The 26,861-nt window shown below is 45.0% G+C and overlaps 1 protein-coding gene across 2 annotated transcripts in view; it reads left to right on the top strand.

Moving 5' to 3' along the window:
• Window positions 1–25,985, top strand: part of LOC147623328 (nudix hydrolase 2-like) — an 87,189-nt gene extending 61,204 nt beyond the window's left edge. For both annotated transcript variants that reach the window (XM_086821467.1, XM_086821468.1), the window contains 6 exons: window positions 22,897–23,034; window positions 23,190–23,267; window positions 23,733–23,783; window positions 24,047–24,081; window positions 25,248–25,356; window positions 25,523–25,985. In XM_086821467.1, the coding sequence (XP_086677593.1) occupies window positions 22,897–23,034; window positions 23,190–23,267; window positions 23,733–23,783; window positions 24,047–24,081; window positions 25,248–25,356; window positions 25,523–25,738 (627 nt within the window). In that variant the 3' untranslated portion in view covers window positions 25,739–25,985. The remainder of the gene's footprint in view (window positions 1–22,896; window positions 23,035–23,189; window positions 23,268–23,732; window positions 23,784–24,046; window positions 24,082–25,247; window positions 25,357–25,522) is intronic.
• Window positions 25,986–26,861: the final 876 nt, after the last annotated feature.

Here is a 26,861-nt window from a genome sequence, read left to right as displayed (position 1 = left end):
ACTGTGTAAATGCTCAGTCGGTTGGTATAGAACAAGTCGGCTGCTGTAAATTCCTTGTTCGCTGGTTGTAAAAGCCCACGATTGGCATATTGCCCGGTCGGCTGTTGTGGGGCTGGTCGGGTGCTGGCCAACTGGCCCCCTAAGCCATATGGGCTGGCCGACTTCATGACAAAGGCATTGATGCCCTTTGCAAGGCTAGCCCAAGTGGGCTGCCTTCTTCTAATGCAATGGTCTTAGACATGCCTACACATATATCTAATCTAATGCTAGGGCACTAGGTAGACACCTGAATGCTTCTTTATCATGCTTTCTCCAAGTGGGTTAAGAGGACTGACATCTGACTGACCTCTAAAGCTCAGGGACTGACTTACATAGCTTGTGCCTGACTGTCCCTAGACTGAGGGCTCACAAAGGGGTCACGACGTATGACAAATAATCCTAGAAAATGTTCTACTTCTGTACAAATGTTGCACTGAAGATCATGCCAGTGTGTCATTGTGTACCCCAGTGCAGGGTGTCACATGCACTCTGCACTGAGTGCATGGTGACAAGATGGCTCATCATCAGAAGTGCAACAGTTGTACAGTTTTAGAACCCAATAGAATGATAATTGTCGTACGCCATGACCCCATTGTACATCCTCAGTCTAGGATAAGTCAGGCATGAGCTACGTAGGTCATTCCTCAGCCTTAGCGGGTCAGTCAGTCAATCAAGTCCCTTAACCCACTTGGAGAGAATCATTCATGCATGTAGAGTCAGTAGAAGCCTTAGGGTTTGCATCAGAAAGCACTCTGCATCCTGCATAATATGCATTCATATGCTTGTGCATCATTTAGAACATCCCCGAAGCCTTAGGGAATTTACTGGGATTTATCTGGTTATTTTTCCATATTTATTAGTATTTATTTAGCATTATTTGCATTATTGGGCATTTATAAATATAAACTTTATTAAATGACCAACCTCCAGTTAGTATAAATAGGCTTGCCTAGAGCCTATTTTCTCATTCAGTCTTCATTGTGCTAAGAGCTCTCCTCCTCAGCCTTAGGAGGATTCTTGCCTTCAGCCCTAGACTAATCCAGCCCTTGGAGCTCATAAGCTTGCTTCTCCAGTCTTGAGAACCCTTGCTTCATACAGCCCTAGGCGCTTGCTATCAGCCTCCAGTCAGCCTGTTTTCAGCACCAAAGCACCCCTGATTCAGTTCCTTACAGTCCCAGATTCAGCCTACAGCTCTACATCAGTTCAACGCCAGAAATCAGCCTGCAGTATGTACCCTGCGTTTTTCTATCCAGCAGCAGATGACCTCTGCGTTTCTGTCCAGCAGCCTCAGTACCCTGCAGTTTCTGTCCAGCAGCCCCAAAACTGCTGCGTTTCAGTCCCTCAGCACCCCTACAGGCCTGCGTTTCTGTCCACAGCAGTTTCCAGGCCTGAATCAACAGTCTACAGCAGTTTCCAGCCCTGAATCTGCAGTTTGCATCAGTGTCCAGCCTTCTGTGCATCATCCATACATGCATCAGTCATCTGGTGAAGGTAACACAGCATTCATAAGTGTTTTTAGCATTCTAACATAGTGTAGAACAGTCCACCTTCTTCTTCTCTCAGTCTCAGGTGTGCAGCCCTTCCTCATGCCCTTGGGAAGAGTGCATAGGCTCGAGATCAAGTCATCGAGGTGTTTCTACAGCAGTGTACAGATCAGCCACTCTCCGATCCTCCGAGATCTTGCGTTTGGCTTATCTACAGTCCACAGTCATTCTCTCTAAAGAAATAAAGCAAATACTATCTCGTTATCGGGATAGGGGGGCCCTTCAGTGGGTAATTCGGGACCCAATCTGGTGTACAGTTCTCATCTATCTCTCTCTCATCTCTTGAAAGTTTGAAGTATTGAAATGGATTGCTAAACTCACGAAACTCAGGATACAGAAGACGGTGTGAGCATTTGTGTGATAGGATCTTCCAATACAAAGACTTCCGCTGCATATCACATTGGTATCAGATTCAGATAGTCCACACACACCGTATCGTAGCGTGGGGGCATCCTTGGATGGTTAGATTGCGTTCCGGCACGACCACCGACTTCAGCATCATGTCTACAGGAGAGAGTACTCATCAGCCGGATGACGTCTCCCCCGAAGGAGACCTCGTTCTTCCGCCTACAGCAGACACCATAGCTCTTCTTAGAGCTCAGAACGAGTTGCTCATGGAGCGTCTCCAACTCTTGGAGGCAGCAGCAGCACGTCCTTCTACACTTCCAGCAGCACCCGACTACATCTCCCTCTTCTTTCAGATGGAACAACAAAGGAGAGAGGACGAGGCCCGAAGAAGAAGAGAAAAAGAAGAAAGATGGGACTATGAGGAAGCCCAACGCAGGATCGGCGAAGACCGGCGTCAGGCTGAACTCGCCGCTCGAGAACACCAACGTGAGCTTGATCGAGAACATATGTTACTCGAACACCAACGAGAAAAGGAGGCCATACACTTGAGGTATCAGCAGCTCTCCTCAGTCTCCCCAGTCATATGTGTCACCAGCCAGCAGCCCGCAGCAGCATCAACCACCATCATTCGCAGTCAACCAAATTTCAGTAAGTATGATGGTAAGTGTGATCATTCTTCAGTTAATCAATTTATTTATCAGTTTAATGCTCATTTTCCATTAGCTAGGATCACCCACAAGACAAAGTCCACTTAGCGGCTCCCCATCTCACTGGTGAGGCAGTCACTTGGTGGCAGCATTGGTCTAGTATTCATACAGACCAGGCCAGAGGTGTCATAGCCTTTGATTGGGACATCTTTGTCCATGACCTGAAGACGAGATTTCTCTTGCCCCAGTACATGACTGGTCTAAAAGACGAGTTCTATGGACTCAGACAGAACGGATCTCGAGTGCTTCAGTTTTCCGGTAAGGTTATTACTTTAGCACAGTAGTTAGGGTTATCTGAGCAGGCCAAGATGGAGCAGTTCATTCGTGGATTGGACTCTAACATTCGGTTCACAGTTCGTAACTTTGAACCAAGTACATATGACCGGGCTCTGACTCTCGCTCAGAATGAAGAAATGAAGCTCAACGGGGGCAAGCCCAAGCAGGCATCTCAGTCCAGTACCAAACCCTCGTAGCAGCAATCAGCTGCACAGATAGGGAAAGGTAACGCATCTTCTAAAGATGCTAAGAAGGACAGCAGTAATAGCTCCAGTTCAGGGGGTAAGAAGGTTAGAAGATGCTAAGAAGGACAGCAGTAATAGCTCCAGTTCAGGGGGTAAGAAGGATAAAGAACCTAAGAAAACCCCTGATGAAAAGGCTAAAGCAGGCATTATTGGAGGTTATCTTCCTCCAGAGGAGCAAAGGAAGTACCAGTCAGAAAATAGATGTTTTTTCTGTCATATTATAGGGCATGGTAAGAAGGATTGCCACAAATGGCAAGCGGCACAAGCTGCCAAAGCCCCTTCTGCCACAGTTGCCACAGCCTCCCCAGCTCCTCCAGTCCCGCCTACTGTCTCAAATGCAGTTCAACTTTTACCTTCCATGCATCCTATGCCATCCGTGGTATTTGATGCTAAGCAGGAGGGTGAGAGTGATGCTTCTCAGAAGAGCCTCATCCGAGCTTATGGCTCTGCCCAGGGTCGACAGTTTGTAGTCCTTTTCGATATGGGTAGTTCTGAAGACGCCATCTCTCCCCAGTTGGCTAATAAATTGAACTGCACATTAGTCCCATATCATCTGGATGTGGACGGGTTTACCTGGTCTTCGCACCCACATTTCCCAGAAGGCACAACAATTTGCCTTTGAAGTTCAGAAGGCCTCATTTCAACGAGATTTCATCGTCTCCCCTCTGTTAGGGTGTGACATGATCTTAGGAATTCAGTGGTTCCGTCAGTATGAGCCTATTCCCAATTGGGGGCAGGACACTTTTACTATTTGTAAAGATTTTCCTGAGCTTGTCATGATTCGAGGGGATAGAAGCATTCTTGGCATCCCATTGATTTCACATCTCCAGGCCAGACGAGCTATCCGTAAGGGAGAAGAAGGAGCACTCCTTTATGTTCGTGCTCAAACAGCCCCTCCCTCATTTGTAGCATCCCTTACATCTTCAGTCCCTCAGTTAGCAGACCTCCTATCCAGACACCAGGACATTATGCTTAGGGACGATCTCCCGCCCAGTCTCCCACCCTCTCGCCTTGAGGATCATCACATTGATTTGGTCCCTGGATCAGATCCTCCTAGCAGGTTTCCATATCGTCTTTCCAAGACTTTAGAGGGCGAGTTGGAAAAGCAGTTATCTGAGCTTCTTCGAGCCGGATTCATTCGGCCTTCTTCCTCCCCATGTGCTGCACCTATCCTATTTGTCCAAAAGAAGGACAAGTCTGCACGCCTTTGTGTAGACTACAGGGCATTAAACAAACTCACTATCAAGAATAAGTTTCCTATGTCCAGGATAGAGTACATTTTGGAGCGTTTAGACGGTGCTAATTTTTTCACTAAGATCGACCTCAAGAGTGGTTACCATCAGGTCCGCATTTTTGAAGCTGACATTCCAAAAACAGCTTTTCGGACAGAGCGTGGTCACTACGAGTTCGTAGTCATGCCTTTTGGGCTTACAAATGCACCAGCAACGTTCAATAAGATGATGTCTAGGATTTTCGCAGTCCACATTGGGAAGTGTGTTTTCATATTCCTTGATGACATACTAGTCTTCTCAGCCACTGCGGAGCAGCATGAGAAAGATGTGGAGAAAGTCTTGCAACTTTTGCGAGATAATCAGCTCTACATAAACACCAAAAAGTCTATCTTTGGTGTTAAGGAAGTTTAGTATCTGGGCTACATCATCGGTTCCGATGGGATTAGACTGGACCCATCAAAGGTTCAGGAGATCTTAGATTGGGACATTCCTAAGACCGCCCAAGAAATCCGTTCAGCCGTAGGTCTTTGTCAGGCCTATAGTACCCATGTCCATCAGTTTTCCAACCTTGCAGCACCTCTTACCGACTTGCTCAAGGGGGTGAAGACTCGCAAGCAGAAAGTCTCAGTTTTACAGGTAAGGCACTTGATGCATTCCGTGCACTCCAGAAAGCTGCCTCAGAAGCACATGTATTAAAGTTAGCATCATGGGACGAACCTTTCGAGGTCATCACCGATGCCAGCAATGTAGCTATAGGTGCAGTCCTCCAGCAGGACAATAGACCCGTGGCATATTACAGCAGAAAGTTGGATGTCGCCGAAAAGAATTATTCGGTATATGACAAAGAGCTTTTGGTTGTGATCACAGCGCTAAAACATTGGAAGCCTTTTCTTTATGGACAGGCTTTTACAGTGAAAACAGACCACCAAGCACTTAAGTGGCTTCAGACTATGCCAAGTGTCCAGTGGAGTGATCGACAGGCCAGGTGGAGTCAAATCTTCCAACAGTTTGGAGGTATGATTGAATACATCCCTGGTAAGCATAACCCAGTAGCAGATGCTCTCAGTCGAAAGTCCAGCATCCAGGCAGTCCAAGAAGCTACCATTCTCGAAATCACGGGGAAGGACTTGGATAGTATGAAAGACCAATATGTCGACTCCCCTGAGTTTGGTACTCAGTATAGTTTGGCTCTCACTTCTGAGCCTGGCCACTATTCAGTACAGAACGGTTGGTTGTTCTACAAGAACCGTCTCTGTGTTACTCGGGAAAAGCGTTCCGCATGCCCATGACTCCTTAGTTGGAGGACATAGGGGTATCAACAGTACCCTCGAGAAATTAGAACGGTCCTTTTATTGGCCAAAGATGAGGCGTGATGTCTATGCACATGTACAAGCCTGTAAGATTTGTCAAAAAGTCAAGGTTCCCCATACAAAGAAGGCAGGTTTACTTCAACCTTTGTCTATCCCCGACGGACCTTTCATCGACATATCTATGGACTTTGTCGGGCCTCTACCAGCATCCACTGGATCCCGTAACACTCAGTGTTTTACCATTGTGGATCGCTTTAGTAAATTCTGCATCCTCATCCCATGCAAGCATACGGCTTCAGCCGAGGACATAGCCCGTCTGTTTCTCAAGCATTGGTATCCAATTTGTGGTTTGCCTAGCACCATAACATCAGACAGAGATTCCAAGTTTACCTCGCATTTTTGGAGGACATTATTTGAAAACTTTGGAACTAAGTTGCAGTTGTCTAGTGCATTCCATCCCCAGACAGATGGCCAGACAGAAATTTATAACCAGTTGGCCTTTGATGTCCTCAAGTCATACTGTCATGACCAGCAGTCCAAATGGGAGCACTATCTTCCATTGGTCCAAGCTATCTTAAACGACACTCATTCATCCAGTGTCGGACGGACTCCATATGAAGCAGCCTTTGGTCGCCGTTTTTCTTCTCTTTTGACGAGAATGGTGTCTCCATCTTTAGAGGCTAATAAAACCACGGAAGCATTTTCCGAGATCATTGAGTCAGTCAAAGACCGCTTGACCAAAGCTTAGGAAGCATATAGCAGACAGGCAAATAAGTCCAGACGAGATGTCCACTTCAAGGAAGGGGATTGGGTCTATTTGCGTATCATGAAGCAGAGATTGAAACAAGTGGGCAAATGTTGTCCCAAGCTTTCATTCCGTAGTTTTGGTCCTTTTCCAATAGTTAAGAAGATAAGTGATGTCTCAATGAAGTTAAAGTTGCTTGCCAGTTGGACAATGCATGATGTTTTCCATGTTTCTTGGCTAAAACCATATGTTGGTCCAGAAGTGTTTGATGTTTCAGATGAACAGCAGCCAGACGTGGTAGACGAGGCAGAAGTGATTGAGCCTGAGCAGATCCTTCTTCATCGATGGAAGCATGGTTCCGGTCGACGGATTCGTCAGTTCTATACGAAATTCCGAGATCGAGGCACCCACGAAGCCGTATGGCTCGACGAGGAGTTCTTCCAGGAGTACCCCCAGTTATTGGCGGACTACTTGGAAGCCATGAACCTGCCGCCAAGCTAATCAGGAGGGAATGTCACATGCACTCTGCACTCAGTGCATGGTGACAAGATGGCTCATCATCAAAAGTGCAACAGTTGTACAGTTTTAGAACCCAATGGGATGATAATTGTCGTACGCCATGACCCCATTGTACATCCTCAGTCTAGGATAAGTCAGGCATGAGCTACGTAGGTCATTCCTCAGCCTTAGCGGGTCAGTCAGTCAGTCAAGTCCCTTAACCCACTTGGAGAGAATCATTCATGCATGTAGAGTCAGTAGAAGCCTTAGGGTTTGCATCAGAAAGCACTCTGCATCCTGCATAATATGCATTCATATGCTTGTGCATCATTTAGAACATCCCCGAAGCCTTAGGGAATTTACTGGGATTTATCTGGTATTTTTTCCATATTTATTAGTATTTATTTAGCATTATTTGCATTATTGGGCATTTATAAATATAAACTTTATTAAATGACCAACCTCGAGTTAGTATAAATAGGCTTGCCTAGAGCCTATTTTCTCATTTAGTCTTCATTGTGCTAAGAGCTCTCCTCCTCAGCCTTAGGAGCATTCTTGCCTTCAGCCCTAGACTAATCCAGCCTTTGGAGCTCATAAGCTTGCTTCTCCAGTCTTGAGAACCCTTGCTTCATACAGCCCTAGGCGCTTGCTAGCAGCCTCCAGTCAGCCTGTTTTCAGCACCAAAGCACCCCTGATTCAGTTCCTTACAGTCCCAGATTCAGCCTACAGCTCTACATCAGTTCAACGCCAGAAATCAGCCTGCAGTATGTACCCTGCGTTTTTCTATCCAGCAGCAGAAGACCTCTGCGTTTCTGTCCAGCAGCCTCAGTACCCTGCAGTTTCTGTCCAGCAGCCCCAAAACTGCTGCGTTTCAGTCCCTCAGCACCCCTACAGGTCTGCGTTTCTGTCCACAGCAGTTTCCAGCCCTGAATCAACAGTCTACAACAGTTTCCAGCCCTGAATCTGCAGTTTGCATCAGTGTCCAGCCTTCTGTGCATCATCCATACATGCAGCAGTCATCTGGTGAAGGTAACACAGCATTCATAAGTGTTTTCAGCATTCTAACATAGTGTAGAACAGTCCACCTTCTTCTTCTCTCAGCCTCAGGTGTGCAGCCCTTCCTCATGCCCTTGGGAAGAGTGCATAGGCTCGAGATCAAGTCATCGAGGTGTTTCTACAGCAGTGTACAGATCAGCCACTCTCCGATCCTCCGAGATCTTGCGTTTGGCTTATCTACAGTCCACAGTCATTCTCTCTAAAGAAATAAAGCAAATACTATCTCGTTATCGGGATAGGGGGGCCCTTCAGTTGGTAATTCGGGACCCAATCTGGTGTACAGTTCTCATCTATCTCTCTCTCATCTCTTGAAAGTTTGAAGTATTGAAATGGATTGCTAAACTCACGAAACTCAGGATACAGAAGACGGTGTGAGCATTTGTGTGACAGGATCTTCCAATACAAAGACTTCTGCTGCATATCACACAGGGTGCACGTGACATTCCCTCCTGCTTAACTTGGCGGCAGGTTCAAAGCTTCCAAGTAGTCCGTCAACAACTGGGGGTACTCTTGAAAGATCTCTTCATCAAGCCAAACTGCTTCATGGGTTCCGCAATCCTTAAACTTCGTATAGAATTGTTGGATTCTTCGATCGGATCCATGCTTCCATCTGTGGAGGAGAATCTGTTCTGGTGCTATAACTTCAGCTTCGTCAATCATATTTGGTTGTTGCTCTTCTGAGATATCCTGCAATGCTGGACCTACATATGGCTTCAACCAAGAAACATGAAAGACATTGTGCATAGTCCAACTTTTCGGCAACTTTAACTTTAAAGAGACATCACTTAACTTTTGAAGGACTGGAAATGGGCTGAAACTTCGGAATGAGAGTTTAGGACAACGCTTGCCCACTTGCTTTAGCTGTTGTTTCATGATGCGAAGATACACCCAAGGGCCAATCCCCTTCCTTAAAGTGGACATCTCGCCTGGATTTGTTGACTTGCTGGGTATATGCTTCCTGAGCCTTGGCAAGGCGCTTCTTAACTGATTCCATGATTTCTGAGAATGTCTCGGTGGTCTTATTGGCCTTAAGAGATGGTGACACCTGTCTCGTCAAAAGAGATGAGAAACGGCATCCAAATGCTGCCTCATACGGCGTTTGGCCAATACTCGATGAGTGAGTATCATTTAGGATTGTCTGTATCAAAGGAAGATATTGTTCCCATTTCGATTGCTGGTCATGGCAGTATGATTTGAGAACGTCAAAGGCCAATTGATTGTAAATTTATGTTTGGCTATCTGTTTGAGGATGGAATGCACTGGACAATTGCAACTTAGTCCCAAAATTGTCAAACAATGCTCTCCAAAAGTGGGCCGTAAATTTTGGATCTTTATTTGATGTGATAGTTCGTGGCAAACCACCAATGGGATACCAAAACCGAATGAACAAGCGAGCTATGTTCTCAGCTGTGGCTTGTCTGCTTGCATGGAATGAGGAGGCAAAACTTACTGAATCTATCAACAATGGTCATACACTTTGTGTTTCTAGATCCAGCTGAGGCAAGAAGAGGCCTACGAAGTCCATACTGATGTCATGAAAGGGTCCCTTAAGAATAGGCAAAGGCTGTTGTAACCCTTTTTGTTTGGTATGAGGGACTTTCACTTTTTGACATATCTGGTATGATTAGACATGTTGGTAGATATCCCGACGCATCTTAGGCCAATAGAATGACCTCTCTAACTTCGCCAACAATCATGGGCATCATGGAGGAGGACTGGACGCTTGTCTTTGAGTACACAAAGGCGGTTCTTGTAAAATAACCATCCATCCTGTATATTGTAATGGCCTCTGTCGGAGTTGAGGGCCAACTGATATTGAGTCCCAAACTCTGTTGAATCTAGATACTGGGATTTCATACTATCTAAGTCTTTGCCTTGAATTTCAAGCAGAGTGGACTCCTGCAATGTTTGAATAGTGCCCCTACGACTAAGAGCATCGGCAACGGGGTTATGCTTGCCCGGAATGTATTCAATCGTTCCCCTAAACTGTTGGAACAATTGACTCCATCGGGATTGCCTGTCACTCCATTGAGCACTAGGCATGGTTTGCAACCATTTAAGTGCTTGGTGATCTATCGTTTTAACCGTGAAGTCCTGTAAAGGAAGTGCTTCCAATGTTTAAGAGTGGTCATCACTGCCAAGAGCGCTTTGTTATACACCGAATAATTCTTCTCGGCGTTATTCAACTTGCGGCTATAATAAGCCACTAGTCTACCATCTTACTGTAAAACAACTCCAATGGCAAGATTACTGGCATTGGTGGATCATCCCATGGCGCCAACTTCAAAGCCAGAGACTCAGAGGCAACTTTCGTCATGGCGTGGAATGCCTCTAGAGCCTTGCCCATGACGGACACTTTCTGATGACGAGTCTTCATGCCCTTGAGCAAGTCAGTAAGAGGTGCTGCAAGGTTAGAAAACTTGTCCATATGTGTGCTGTAGGCTTGACAAAGGCCCACAAATGAGCGGATTTCTTGGGCCGTAGTGGGGACATCCCAAGTGAGAATGGCCTGTACCTTTTCAGGGTTGATGCTAATACCTGAAGAACTGATGATGTGTCCTAGGTAATGGATTTCTTGTACTCCAAACTCACTCTTCTTGGCATTGATAAACAACTCATTGTCTTGCAAGAGTTGCAAAACTAATGCCAAATCTCGCTTATGTTGCTTTGCAGTCCCTGAGAAGATAAGAATGTCATCTAAGAAGATGAAGACGCATTGCCAATGAGATCCCAAAAAACCCGAGACAGCATTTTGTTGAACGTCGCTGGTGCATTGGTGAGACCAAAGGGCATCACCACAAATGGGGAACCTATTCTTCACTGTTAGCTTGTTGAGCACCCTGTAATCCACACATAATCGTGCATACTTATCTTTCTTCTGGACAAACAGAATGGGAGCGGCAAATGGTGAGGATGATGGTCGGATAAAACCGGATTGGAGTAACTAAGCTAATTGTTGTTCGAGCTCGCTCTCCAATGCCTTAGAAAGGCGGTAGGGAAACTTGCTGGGAGGTTTTGAACCAGGAACCAACTCTATGTGATGGTCCTCAGGTCTACTGGGTGGGAGGTCGTCTTGCAACATGATGTTGCTGTATTGAGTTAAAAGACTAGCCATCCGTTGCACCCCTGCGGGTGCTACTTGAACTGCATTAGACTGAGAGCGGACGTATAGTAACGCACACTCTGCTCCTCTTCTGATCGCTCTTTGGGCTTGAATGTGGGAAATGAGTGGAATGCCAGGAATGCTCTGATCCCCGCGAATCACGTAAGGCTCAGGAAAGCCTTCAATGATGATAAAAGTGTCCAACTTCCAATCAGGAATGGGTGCATATTGTCTAAACCATTGGATCCTGAGGATCATGTCACACCCTAAAATAGGGGAGACAATGAAATCCCGCTGAACTTGAAACTCAAATTGTAGAGCTTTATGAGTAATGTGAGTACGTAGACCAGGGGTAAACCCATCCACATCCAAATAATAAGGAACCAAGGTACAACTCATCTTAGTAGCCAACTGCGGAGAGATGGCATCCTCAGAACTATCCATGTCGAAGAGGACAATAAATTGCTGTCCCTTTGAAGTGCCATAAGCACAGATGAGAGCCTTTGTCTTGCCCTCAACCTCACCCTCCTGCTTATCATCAAATACCACTCGTTGCACTGAATTCAAATAAGGTAAAAGCTGAACGGCATTCGAGGTTGATGGCAGAGGTGTGGATGATTCTATGGTGGCTACTGTGGAAGTGGATGCCTTAGTAGACTTTTCAGCCTGGAATTTAGGACAATCTTTCTTCCCGTGTCCCACAGTGTGACAGAAGAAACAACGATTCTCTGTTCGGTACCGTGTTTGTTCATCAGGCTGGAGATAACCTCCAGTTATGTCCTCCTTAGCTTTTTCCTCAGGAGTCTTCTTGGGCGTAGAATCTTTCTTATGTCCGATTGACGTGAAGAATTTTCCTTTTGGTCTTTGCTGTTCTGATCCCCCTTACCTTGGGTAGATGACTGTTGGGTGGATGACTATTGTTGGGGCTTTGGGGTAGATTGTACCTGCTTGGGCTTACCTCCGCTCAACATCAGCTCCTGATTCTGAGCGAGGGTCAGTGCCCGTGCATAAGTATGAGGCTCAAAATTCTGCACTGGTCACCTAATGGTAGTATCTAGACCTTGAATAAACTGCTTGAGCTTTTCTTCTTCCGAGATGCCCAATTGTTGGGCCAGTGTAATGACCTTGTTTGAATAGGTCAAAACAGGTGAGTGAGTTTGTAAAACTCATCCTCAAGATTGGTCATGTATTGTGATGGAAGAAAACGGGCTTTGAGATCAGCCATGAAGGTGTTCCAATGAAAACGGACTTGGCTTGTGATGGGGTCTGTGTGAGTTGGGGGGTGGCCACATGGACTTAGTCTTGTGGATCTGTGATTTTAGCTAATGGAAAATGTTCTTCAAATTGATGAATACATTGAGTAATTGCAGCATGATCACACTTACCATCATAGTTACTAAAATTTGAAGAGGTTCATATGATGGTGGTGGTAGGGGTGGTGGAGGACGAGGAAGGTGCTGGTTGATGAGGGAGAGCCACCAAAATTTGTGCAATGGTTTGTTGATTCTGGATTTGCACAGCCTCCTAGTTGAGTCTTTGCTCGAACTCTCGGTCCGGTCTTCTCTTTGCGGCGTCGGTCTTCCTCAAATTTGCGTGTGGCTTCTCTATCCCTCTGTTCCTTTGCATGTCTCAATTCTCTTTCTTCATCTGCTTTTCTTTTTGCTTCGTCGTCTTTTCTTCGTTCTTCTTCAATATGTAGTAGGACCTGTGCTAGATCTGAGATGCCTTCTTTGGGTTTGTCCTTTTCGTCGGCAAGCTACATCTTCAGAGAACTTATTTGCTCCATCATCGTTTTCAGGAGCTCTTCTGTGCTTGGCAGAAGCGCTTTTTCTGTTTGGAAGCTTCGTGCCTCGTCATTGTCATCAAATTGACGAGCAATAGAGGGTTTTATGTTGAAAAAGATTAAGGAATGGCCCTTGCATCTTTGTCAGCCCAGGCATCAATCTCAGCCTGAGGAGAAGTTGCATCGGGAGAGGCATTAGTACCAGAAACAATATTCCATAGCCGATGATACCGAAGGAGAGTCTTCATCTGTAGTGCCCAATCAAGATAATTGGTTCCATCTAAGATGGATTCCATGGGAAGTTGAGGAATGGATGAAGAGATAACAGTTGGTGTAGAAGTCATGGAATCCTCTTGAATTTACAATGGAAAGGCTGCAAGTAGGTACCCGGGGGCTGCCCACTCCTCCCTAGATGCTAGGTGAGGTGAAAGAAAGATGTAGAATTTTACTCAAACTAGAGATCAAGACACGGGTGAAGATGGGAGCCGACTTGATGCGCGATGAAGTAAGGGAGGGAGAGGCTAATGGAGCAAGTGCACAGTGCTGCCGCTAGTTTGGGCTACGTGCAGTAGCGGGCTAGGTGCATAATACTAGTCGGTGCTAGGTGCAGAATACTAGGGTTTGAGGGTTCGCCAAGATGAAGGAAAGAGGCTGAAAATAGCCCTAGAATTAGTGCCAAGAGAAGCGCTGATGTGTGCCTGAAGGAGATCTCCAAAACGCAACTACCAAAGGAGCTGAAACCGATCCCGTCAAGTGGGAATAGACTCCGTTGGACACCCACACGCGTAATAGCACAACTTAATATCACAATTTGAAATGGACAACTTAATAACAACTGAAATTTGAAATGAAATGAAATGAAATAGATGGACACCAGCACTGGGGCCGGAATGGGCCGACCCCCCCCTAAATATATGATATATTATTGGGAGTATTTAACAAATACAATGCTCCATGGGTTCAATGAACCAGATGATGTCCATGTACAAATGAAAACAGTACCAAACAAAAGGCTCGAAGTAGATATTCGAAGGAGAGCGATCACTTGAGTGGTCCAGTCTCTACGGTCCTGTGCCTTCACTGGACTCCGCGGAGAGTGCCCCACTGGTGTTCCAGGACTACGCACAAACAGGCGCTCCCGTACTAACGCCTGGCTCTCCCGATCTCAGCACCTTTGGACGGTGGTTCTCCAAAAGCTTGGACTACCCGGCACCGAACGGGTGTTAGCCGTAGAGAGAATCCTTTATCAGATTCACAACAAAAATTCTTTACTTAAAATTTGAATTCACTTACTTGTAGCTCGCAGATGGAAGACCAATACCCGGAAGTATCTGTGTGCAGCTACTAGTGATAAACACCAAGACACAGCAGCCTGTTGAGGAGGATGAGGGGTAGCTGCCTGTGGAGGTGTAGCCACCGGAAAGTTGGAGAGGAAACCTGGCTGTAGTAGAGAAGGGGCAGCCGTCTGCAAGGGAGGAGAGCCCCGGCTGCAGCCTGCTGGTGAACAAGCGCAGCCTGCTGGAGATGGAAAACTTGCTGGAGATGGAAAACCTGCGCAGCCACCAGCTATAGGTACAGCAGCAGTCTGGCTGCAGTGCACAGCCGCCTGGCTGTAGGAGAGGAGATGGAGGCGCCCAATCGCCTGCAGTAGACAGCGTAGCCTGCTGAAGTTGGCACACAGCCGCCTGTAGAGTAAGCAGAGCAGCCTGCTGGAGATGGCAGCCAGTTGCCTGCAGAGTAGGCAGCGTAGCCTGCTGAAAAGAGGCAACCGCCTGAGAGATGGTGGAAGGAGCCCTCTGAGGGGATGCAGCCGCCTGAGAGCCACGAGAAGGAGGAGCAGCCTGAGGAATGGTGGAAACGATCGTCGACTGCTGAGATGGTGGAGATGGAAGCGCACGATCCTGTCTCTGCAGAAGGGTGGGCGTTTTCTTATGTAGAGATTGGAGAGGTAGTAACATGACCACAGCTGGCCGGCTCCCCACGTTTGCATGGGGGTGGCCAACTTCATGGTGGTGTGGGTAGGTGACCATGCACCCACCCCCACACACACAAAAGGTTAAGTGTGGCTCCCCACCTTGGCCCATATGTGGGTGCCCATAGTGGGTGCTCACTTTTAAGTGAATGTGAACATACAACCTTATAAAACAAAAGGTTAGAATTAAAACTATTACACCAATAAGTGTAATACACTTACCACCTGTTCACATGCAACAAAACTCGTCAGAAGACAGAGCAAACTTCACGACTCACTAGCAGGCGTCCCTGCTCAGTAAGTGACACGTCAAGCAAGCAAACACAAAAATACAAGTCATGCGAAAACAGTTTCAAACATGCAAAACATGAGTGCATGTGCAAATAGTATCATGGACATATCTCCCGTTCATGGAACAAATACAAAATATCTGTCGGGCACAAAAATGGCATGACATAAAACATAAATCCTGATCTTCCTATGGAGTGACAGTCCCATAGGTAAAACACAGTTCCAGGCACGAGCCTCCCTATGGAGTGACAGTCCCATAGGTAAGACACGGCACAAATACTGGCCCTTCCATGGCGTGACAATCCCATGGATAGAACACAGTCCAGGTCATACACGGGTGGCACCAGTCTGGCTCCCGTCCATACGACACCATCCTGCTAACACACGGGTGGCACCAGTCTGGCTCCCGTCCATGTCAAGCAAAAATACTGGCCTCTTCACATGAGACACCGGCCTGGCCTCAAGTGAACGAGACACAAAATTGGAGATGGACCGAATGGTCGGCCAATTGGTGACATCCCCCTGGGCTTCTAAAGAGTTGTCCTCAACTGAAAAGCCTCAAGATATGCGTGCAACACCTGTGGGTAGTCAACAAAATAATCCTCATTTACCCACTTTGCATCAATAGGCAAATAATTTTTGAACTTCACAAGGTATCTCCTGGAAAGCTTTCCTGCAGGTAGCTTTCGCTCCTTGTGAAAAACAATCTGTTCTAGTCGGAGGATCTCCTCAAGCTCATCAATCTATGGCGGGTCTTCTGTGACAGGTTGGCTCCACATATTTCCGAAAAAGACTCACATGAAATGCATTGTGAATCTTCCTGTGACTAGGTAAAGCAAGCCTGTATTACACTTCATTGATCTTTTGAATCACCTTGAAGGGTCCATAATAGCGAGGAGAAAGCTTAGGATATGATCATTTTTTTTTTGTTTTTCGTCCGGGCCTCTTCCGAAGCCTAGCCTTCTCAAATTTCAGCAAAACCCAATCACCTTCTTTGACTTGCATGTCCCTTCTATGCTTGTCAGCAGCCATTTAATGCTTATCTTGTGACCTTGCAATGGCTGTCCGCACTTGAGCAAAGGCTACTTTCAAGTCATGAACATATTCATCAGCTGCAAAATTTCATCCTTTGTACGAAGGATGGGTGGCAATACCACTCTGCCATAAATAATCTCAAACGGAGCCTTTCCCGTGGAGGCATGGATCGTATTGTTGTAGGCAAACTCAACAAGAGGAAGATACTTCTCCCATGCAGTCTTTTGATCTGCCACATAACATTTCAACAAATCCAACACGGCAGCTGAATTTGCAGCTTCACTTTGGCCATCCGTTTGGGGATGATAAGCTGATGAAAACTCAAGTTTAGTATCCATGTTATCAAATAAAGCCCTCCAAAAGAGGCTCGTAGTCCTGGGATCTCTATCCCCAACAATGGATTTAGGTATACCATGATGCTTGAAAATGTTACCAAGAAAAAGCTTTACTATATGATCAACTTTAATGGTTTTCTTGACGGGCAAGAAATGAGCTTGCTTGCTAAACCTGTCCACAATGGTCCAAATAGCATCATTCCCATGCTGGGATCTAGGCAAGTCCATGATAAAATCCATAGTAATACTTTCCCAAGGTTGCGAGGGAATAGGCAATGGTTGAAGCAAACCTGGAGGTTTTTGCCTGTCAAATTTCACCTTTTGGCAAGTAATACATGCACGGACATAAGCCTCAATGTCTTTACGCATGCTTTGCCAAAAGAAATATCTGTCAATCATGCGTGTAGTGGGCATGATATCTCTATGACCAGCATAAGGAGCGTGACATTCCTCCATAACCTTTGGACACAAATCCTTCACCACACATAGGCAATTATCTTTCATAAGATAACGCTTGTTGATAACATAAGAGGCATGTGAATGACCAGCCATCAAATCAGTCCATATATGGCAAAAATCAGCATCCAAATGATACAAATCTCGCATAGCAGATAAGTCCCCATGAGAGGCCACTGAGACTGCAGCTACATAAGGCCTCCTGGATAATGCATCTGCCACCACATTTTTTTTTCCCGGAGTATGCACAATCTGAAAATGAAACATGGAAAGAAAGTTTGCCATTCTCATCTGCTTCTCCGAAAGCTTTGTTTGAGATAGAAAGTATCTCAAGCTTTGATGATCTGTCTTGACTACAAATTCAGCCCTAAGAAGATAATGTTTCCATATCTTTAAGGCATGAATTACAGCCAAGAGCTCTTTCTCATAGATATCCATATGAAGCTCAGCATCATGTAATCGACGGCTCTCATATGCAACTGCATGCCCTTCTTGATTTAGGACAGCCCCTTTGCAATCGCCACAGGCATCACATTCTACCACGAATGATTTTTGCAAGTCAGGAACAATCAATACGGGTCCACATATGACAGCATGCTTGAGCTGCAAGAAGGCATCCTGTTCTTTTGAAGTCCATTTGAAAGTGGTTTTCTTCTTTGTGAGATCATGTAGAGGGGTGGCTAATCATAGCAAAATGTAGAGAGGTGGCTATCATAGCAAAATGCCTTATGAAACGCCGATAATATGAGCATAATCCCAAAAAACTACGTACTTGATGTACGTTTTGCAATTCTGGCCAATTCCAAATGGTCTCTATCTTTGCAGGATCCATTGTTACTCCATCCTTGGATACAATGTGACCAAGATAATGTCTCTCTGAAAGGAAGAACTCACTTTTCTTGGCATTAATGAAAAGTTTATGCATCTGTAACTCTTCAAACACTGTGACCAAATGAGTTCTGTGTTCGTGCTCATTCTTGGAGAAAACCAAGATATCATCAAAGAATACTCCTGTGAATTTGCGATGGGGTCGGAAGATCCTATCCATCATACGATTAAACGTAGCAGGAGCATTGGTGAGACCAAAAGGCATTACCAAAAATTCATATAATCCAAAGGCTGTCCTGAATGCAGTTTTATGGACATCTTGTGGCACCACTCGTATTTGGTGATAACCACTCTTCAAATCAAGTCAGCTAAAACAAGCCGAACCATCAAGCTTATCCAAAATGTCATCAATGCGCGGAATTGGGAATCTGTTCTTGATGGTAAGCTTGTTTAAGGCTCTATAGTCCACACACATGCGGAATGAGCCGTCTTTCTTTTGAACAAGAAGCACAGGAGAGCAATAAGGTGAGGAACTAGGATGAACAAAACCTTTTTCTAAAAGCTCATTTACCTGCTTCATGATACTCTTCTTGTTGTGCGGCACTCACACGGTATGCGGGTTTGTTAGGTGGAGAACTACCTGGCACAAGATCTATGCGATGATCCTCGGGCCTTTGGGGAGGCAATTCGCCTGGCAGTGCATCAGCAAAACAGTCGTTGAATGCATGAAGAAAATTCAGCCTATCATTAGTCATAGCATCCACATTTTGATGATTTGGCACAAGGCTATCACGAACAAAAACCAAGTACGCAGAAAGACTCTTTTTGATTGCTTTATTAATTTGGATGTGAGATTCAAGTGGGATGGAATCCCCTTCTTTGCTCGCATCAATGAAATGCATGCGGCCTTTATGCATAAAAGAAATCGTGTCGGTCTTGTATTCTTTGCGGGGTTCAAGCCTATGATGCCATGGCTTGCCCAACAATACATCACATCCATTTAGTGGTGCAACTAAGAAATGTTCATTATCAAGGTAGCCCTCGATATGTATGCGCAACTTCCCTATCAATGGGGTAACCTGCACCTCTTTACCAACAAATGCAGCTTCGGCTTCATGGTTGTTGCGGTACGAAAATACGATACCGTACGATACGATACCGTATGGGAATTTTTGGTACGATATGAAATTTTCGGATACTGTACGATAAAATACGGTTTTTATTTTTTACACTTACAAGCTATGGAGCTTCAAGCTTGAATGTGAGGGAAGGTTGGGAGGGGAGGAGTCTATAGTGCTTGAGAAACCAGTACATGGATATGTGTCTCTCTCGGTTGGATCTCCCGATTGTCTCCAAAAAAGAACCTGGATGGGTAATGCAATACCAAAGGTCTCCCAGTGTAGCGTTTATGACTAAGGGACCGTCCTTGCACAAATACGAGGAGTGCATCTAGGGTGATAAGTTTAGGGACTCCTCTCTAGATCAAAATGGCCATGTTCAAATGTTCTCCCTCGTGTATAACTTGAGAATCTAATTGTCTAGCCTACCTATACCAGGGATCCCCAAGTGATGTAGCAAGATTCTCTCATCCTACCAATCAAGTGTACACTACCAGTCTACCTCGCCAGATTTTTTAGGTCTCTCCACAACCCCATATGGAATACTGAGTGGACACGAAAGTCGCGAAGTATTGCGAGCATTTGGGATCTTCGTAAAGCAGGGTTTCTATTTTTTTTTAGCATTTGGGATTTTTTTTTCAAGGAAAAAATATTTTTGAAAAAAAAACCAACTCGTACCGTACGATATCGTACGAATTCGTACGGTATCGTACCGTACGACTCGTATGTACGAACCTATTCGTACGCGTACGAGAAACAACTATGTTCGGCTTCAATCTGAGGTTCCATGTTTTCAACCTTAATACCCAATGCAGCTGCCGTTTGTATAGAGATGAAGTTATTGGTTGCATAGTCATCAAAGATGAATAAGGCGGGCTGATCCTTGATTTGATCCCAAGCCTTGCATACCATCCGCTCTTTTGCATCATGATTTGTGTTTCCCTGCACATCGGGAACTGCATGTACATTAGCCTTGGTCTGCTTGTCCTCGTGCTTTGGTTTGCGGTCAGGGCATTGTTGAAACATGTGCTCTTTGCTACCACAAGAAAAACATTTTCCCTCCTTGGCATATTGCTCTCTTTGGTCCGTGGTCAAGCCAAATTTGTTCTTCTTTGGGCTTTGATCTTTAGATGAGGTATTTTCAGCTTTACCTCCCTTGTGGGTCTCCCGGAAGTTCTTTTTAGGTGGCTATCCACCTTTTTGCAGACTTGGGACAGCCTTGTCTTTCCCCTTTGAACCGCCTTGATCCTGCTTAATTTTGAGCACCAATTGCTCCGTAGCAAGAGCAGAGGTTGTGAGCTGTTGCAAAGTATGTTTCGGGTGCAATTCAATGCCTGAACGATAAGCTGGTTGTGCAATCCAGAGCGAAACTTCCTCTTTCTTTCATCCTCAGTGATTTGCATAAAAGGAGTTACCTCCAGCAACACTTTCCAAAACTTGTTGATATACTGTTACAGACTTTCATTATCTCTTTGCTCAAGTCTGTCCCACTTTTGGGTGAGAGTTTGCTCCGCATTTGGTGGCAAGAACTGAGCATAGAATCTGTCCTTAAACTCCTTCCAGGTGCAAATGGGGTCCTTGGTGATCTTTTCAGTGATCCACCAATGAGCAGCGGTCCCTTTCAAAAACATGCTAGCATGGCGTACTTTAGACTTCTCAGTGAAGTCCTCATCGCTAAAAGCAATGTCAAACTGTGCCACAAATGCTAACACTTTGGAAGCATCATGCTCTCCATGAAAAACATCAAACTTAACAGACTTGTCACCTGCTTTAAATTCCTTGAGCTTTCTGGCATGAGGCTCATGGTCCTCTCTTTTTCTTTTCCCTGTATTCAATGGGGCAGCCCTATCTGCATGGGCTTCATGGGCCATCATAGAAGTTTCATGAAGCACGGTGGCGTGTGCTCCACGAACTTGAGAATCAGATGCATGTGACTTTCCTGCATAAGGCAATGTCTCTACATGAGACAACTCAGAAGGCAAAGCTCTTTAGTGGGAGACCTGTCACCCCTACCATGGGATACATGTCTTGAATGCATGTGACCATCATGCCCTCCATGAGCACTAGCATATATATACTTGTCAGGCTTTGTGCCTTGTGGAGAAGATGCATGACGAGAGGTGACTGTCACCTCTTCCTTTTGCATAAATGACCTCAACCTTTGAGATGCGGGATCTCCATGCTTCAAGCGAGGTGGATTTCTGAATTTCAGCTCTCCGTCTTTCCCCTCTTTGATGTCACCTTTGCGGAGGAGGTAGGAAAGTGCCAACTCTCTTGGCTTCTTGCCTACTTCTCATGCCATGGACTCAAAAGTCACATCTACCATTGCATTAGCTTTCCTTGCTTCAATGGCACTTTGCACATGGGGATCTTCATGCAAAAATTTCAGCTCTTGCTCTTGTGCCTGCAAAAGCTTTCTCATATGCTCCATTTCAGCCCTCATTGCATCAGGCTCTTCTTCTAGCATGACTGTCTTTCCTCGAGACAGTTGTCCCTTTGAATCACTATCATTTACCCTTTCAAGGGGCTTGTGCCTTCCTCGTAGAGTATCAGAACCATGCGAGGCACTTGATGGGCCCCTCGAATTAGGCACTTCCAAAGGGTTGCCTTGGCTGTCCATTGTGCTAAGTGTGCTAGAAGCGGGGTGTCCAATACACAGGTTCGTTTCCCCACTAAGAAGAGAGAAACAACCGTGCTCTGATACCAATGAAACCGATCCCGTCAAGTGGTAATAGACTCCGTTGGACACCCACACCCGTAATAGCACAACTTAATATCACAATTTGAAATGGACAACTTAATAACAACTGAAATTTGAAATGAAATAGATGGACACCAGCACTGGGGCCGGAATGGGCCGACCCCCCCCTAAATATATGATATATTATTGGGAGTATTTAACAAATACAATGCTCCATGGGTTCAATGAACCAGATGATGTCCATGTACAAATGAAAACAGTACCAAACAAAAGGCTCGAAGTAGATATTCGAAGGAGAGCGATCACTTGAGTGGTCCAGTCTCTACGGTCCTGTGCCTTCACTGGACTCCGCGGAGAGTGCCCCACTGGTGTTCCAGGACTACGCACAAACAGGCGCTGCTGTACTAACGTCTGGCTCTCCCGATCTCAGCACCTTTGGACCGTGGTTCTCCAAAAGCTTGGACTACCCGGCACCGAACGGGTGTTAGCCGTAGAGAGAATCCTTTATCAGATTCACAACAAAAATTCTTTACTTAAAATCTGAATTCACTTACTTGTAGCTCGCAGATGGAAGATCAATACCCGGAAGTATCTGTGTGCAGCTACTAGTGATTAAACACCAAGACACAGCAGCCTGTTGAGGAGGATGAGGGGTAGCTGCTTGTGGAGAAGGTGTAGCTACCGGAAAGGTGGAGAGGAAACCTGGCTGCAGTGGAGAAGGGGCAGCCGTCTGCAAGGGAAGAGAGGACTTTTGTGGGGTTCTGCCTTGCCTTGTGAAGGTTTCCTTAAGGAAGGGAACAATAGTTCTAAGTCTATCTTAAGGCTAGGGTAAGGTAAGATGCTTAGATTACAAATACACGGAGGATTATCATTAACCTAGAAGTGGAGAGAGATACGATTGTTGTGTGATGTTGAATTGATGATAGTGGTAAGTTACATGTAGTGTGGGCTTGTTAGGTTTAAGAACTTGTAGTGTGGGCTTGTTAGGTTTAAGATGAGTAAGGATGAAGAACTGTTGACATGGAAGAGTACATGTCATAGCCATGGGCTAATGGGGCCCTAAGATATAATGTTTAATCTACAACCTTTTGCGATACATGCAATTGCGGTACAAATAAACCATTGCAACAGTTTGATTATGCATGTTTCCATGCCCATTCATTAGTTCTTGTTAGCTTTTAAAAGTCTGTGTCCATATTGTATGGTAGAGACTACCTTTCTAATACTAAAAACTATCATGTCTTTCAATGTTTGACTTTTGTATCATGCTGCAGGAAGGTTTTAAGTATCACCATGCTGAGCAGGACTATCTCATGTTGACATATTGGATTCCTGAAGTTCCTTCCACTCTTCCTTTGAACGCATCTCATCAAGTTGGTGTTGGTGCGATCATCATTAATGATCAAAATGAGGTCCATTTTGCCTCACTTTGAAATGTTTGCTTCACTTTTCTCAAGTTCTTAATGGTGTGTTCCCTTGTTGTCCATATAGCTGATTAGCTGAGTAGTTTTTTAAAACTAGAATATTGGAAGAGGTAAATGCTGAAGTGTTTCTTACTTGCTAGTAGGTTCTGGTTGTACAAGAAAGGTCAGGTCCTACACAAGGTTCAGGCGTCTGGAAGATGCCCACTGGTGTAGTTCTTCAGGTGAGCATAGGAGAAGGATTAAGGGCTGAAAGGTGATGTATGCTTTTTTGTTAGTTCTTGTTGAGGGCCTTTATAGACATCTCTCCTGCAACATCGGACGACGGTTAGGGGTTGGAGTCCCCCACCCACGAGGAGATCTCCCCTTTTCACGATGCGACAGTTTTGTCCTTACTGCCTCATTAGGGCCTTCACAAACTGGGTTTTTAGGGAAAAACTGGATGGAATCTCCCCCACCCAGGCTCATGGAGCCTCAGGAGTCTCTCCTGTCCATCTATCCACCCACCTTATTTTTAGGGAGGGGTTCTGGGATTCATGTCAAGAGTGTGTAAATCCCCCAAGATCCCCCCTGCCTATAAGGGATGGGGGAGTGAGATCTCCCCTTCACATGTGTCTGTAAAGCCCCCGATTGGGGTCTTCACTTCTTTTTCAACACTCTAAGAGGGCATTTTGTACAAAAAATGGCAGGGAGAAGATATCATAGCTGGAGCAAGGCGTGAAGTCAAAGAGGAAACGGGGGTAAGGTCACCATGCTTTTTCTTATCCCCTTTTAAAAAGCCGTAGTTCTCATCGTGCACAAGGGAGCATGCAGAAGTCTTGTTTTGTGCAATTACTTCAAGTTGGAGAAACTTTCTTGTTCTAATGTTGGAGAAATAAAGAACTTTCTTGTTCTTAATGTTGGAGAAATCAAAAACTTCATTGTTTCGTTCAAGTATTTCAAGTAGGAGAAATCAAAAACTTTCTTGTTCTAACGTTTTTGGCATTGTTGTATGAAATGGCAGGTGGATACCGAGTTTGTTGAAGTTCTTGGCTTCAGGTCCATTGCGCCTCTTGGCACTCAAATTGATTCTTTGATTCTTACTAGTTTCTCTAGCTACCATATTTTTTGTGTGGACTATCCCAGTTTTTGTATCAGAGTATGGGGAACACAGGTGCCCAAGACAGGGTTGCCTGAGGAAATCAAAGATCAGTTTAGTTCTTAAACATGGTCACTCATGGCCTGCTATGGCTCTATACGAGGGAGTGATAGAAGAGACGAGTTTGGGTTTTCTAGCATATTTCTTCCACTTGCTACACGAGGTTTTGACTTGTATATTGATACATAATACACAATCCTTCGCATGACAATGGAAACAGAAAGAGCCGCTGCTAATTGGAATTGCAAAAATTCATGAACCACCTCTAATAACTGTGACAAAATTAAAATCAACAAAATATTAGACATAAAACTGGACGTTTAAGCAACACATTTTAGTCACATGGAAATTCCGAGTTGAGGAAAGGCAAGCAGGCAATGGCACCCAAGACAAAGTCACAGCAAAACAATTGTTTCTGTGCGTACAAAGGAGCTAGTTACATGCATAGAGGCCTTCTCCATGCAGGTGTTACTGGCCCTTCCCCTAAGTGAGATTTGTGTCTTCTGAACATGTTAATTGCACATTACCTTGGCTAGTTTGAGGGAGTTTACATCAAATATCCTCTCCTCCAATAAAATGGTTTTATTACATGAGGTCCTGGTAACGAGATGCTAGCCCATAGGATTTTTGTTCAACTTGGAAAAGCTGTTAAATAAGTTTGTTGCCATTACAAGAGACCTTATAATCTGGCTATATGTTAGCCTTAAGCATACACTATGGCTCCTTGCAAATGAGGCTGAAAAATCACCAATGGGTGGGATTTTGGATCCCTTGTCCATAAGCAAAGGGCGGTGCCCTAAAAAGTGTGTGGGAAGTTGTAGCCACGGGTGAAAATGGGATGTGGTTGATTCTAATTTCAAATCCCCCCCCCCCCCCCCCCCCCCCCCCCCCACCTGCCCGCCCGCCCTTAAATCACCACTACCACCCCCTCTTCTTTTCGAGCGTTGGTGGGATCAGCTCCTGTAAAGCTCCAAACCTGAGAGTTGCTTATAAGTGCATTTTATTTTAACTCTGGCATTTAGGAGGCTACACTATTTTTCTGCAGTTCACTCACCTTTTTGAGCAGGCAAGCGCATGACGTGGCATTTGGAAAATCGGATATCTTTTTTCTCTGCTTGCTACGACCTTTATCTTCGCAAATAGTGCTGCAGGAAACTGAAATAGCAGCAGCTAAGGTATGGATGTCAAAACTCTGTCATGTGAAGGATGTTGATCTTTTACCTTCTTTTATCATGTATAGTTATCAATCTGTTAATGCTGATGTGAGGGATGGTATTGTTCTACCATCTATGATCATGTGTATAGTTACGATGATGATGTGATGGATGGTCATGTATGCAGTGGATGCCGTTGGATGAGTTTAGATCTCAAGAATTTAATAAAGCAAGTAGCCTGCTGACAAGGATCTCGGACATTGCAATTTCATCTGTGGAAGGGGAGTATAGAGGGTTTGGTGCAGAGACACTGGCATTTGGTTTTCGGAAGAAAGGGTCCTACTTCTACCATAACATTCAAGACATTAACGAGTTCCTACGTCGTAAAAATAGCAAGGTTTGAGCTACAAATTAGAGGACCTTTTCACTAATGCAAGCAAGAACATACAAGGAAACATTACAAACCTTCGAGGTTCCAAATACGTACCCCAGACTTTTATTTTTATTTTTATGCTTATAGCACTCATGATATAATTAATTCTGGATAAACATACCTCGAACTGGAAATTGGCAGCTGAGAGTAGCAAAGAACTACATTCATTGAGAAAACTCCATACACAATGATTTGTTTTATGGGAATGTTTATTTTGTGAGTGTTGTCGTATTGTACCCATTGGAAGCCTACATTGTTTGATTTGTGGATTGTGGAGTAATTATTATGGACGTGTTGAACATACACACAGCTATTAAAAGTATGCTTTGCTAAGGTACATAAATACGCAATGATTCCTGTCACAACTTAAATGCTGTTGGTATGTTTATGGAGTCCTCTTCAGGGCTGAAAATTGAAGGCCTACCCCAACCTTCAATTTGAAGGCCATAAACTAGGTTGACCTTCCAATTATATATGTTTATGTGTAAATGTTCCGACTCAAAACAAATGCGAAATGAACGGTCTCTTATCTTATTATGGTCCCAACCATCCGCAGGTAACACCGGTGAGATCTTCTAGGGAGGAAAGCCCCGGAGAGAAGTCAGAGGGCCCATACCACCTGCCTACCTTTTAGGAACCGGGAAGGACTTAGCGAATGCCAAGTAGAAGGGAAGGAGCCTATGCATTTGTCATGCCCTTCGAAGCAGAATAACTTTTAAGGCAAGCAAGTTTTACGTGACTACACTGAAAAGCAAGCCATTTTCCTCTCTGCAAACTCCAGGAGGGAGTGGACCAATTTGAAGGCTGTAAACTAGGTTGACCTTCGATTTGAGGGCCATAAACTAGGTTGACCTTCAAAATATATATCTTGGTGTAAAATTTAGAGAAAATCTCAAAATTGAGGCCTTTTTTTTGCAACCCTATTTTCTAAGAGGCCTTCTCTAGAGGGTTTGGAGGGCTTTGATGCCTTTTGAAGGCTTCAAATTTCAGCGCTGGTCCGACTCCTCTTTGCTTATCCATACCTGAACCTTCTGTAAGGTTGGGAGGGCCATACTCTTTAAGAGTTTGACTTGTGGCATTTGAGGGTCATTCG

Source organism: Cibotium barometz, chromosome 27, assembly GCF_041138505.1.
Source record: "Cibotium barometz isolate CiBa-2024 chromosome 27, ASM4113850v1, whole genome shotgun sequence".
In the NCBI taxonomy this organism is placed as follows: Eukaryota; Viridiplantae; Streptophyta; class Polypodiopsida; order Cyatheales; family Cibotiaceae; genus Cibotium; species Cibotium barometz.
The sequence above is the reverse complement of the archived record's forward strand: the minus strand, read 5'-3'. Positions and strand labels throughout refer to the sequence as shown.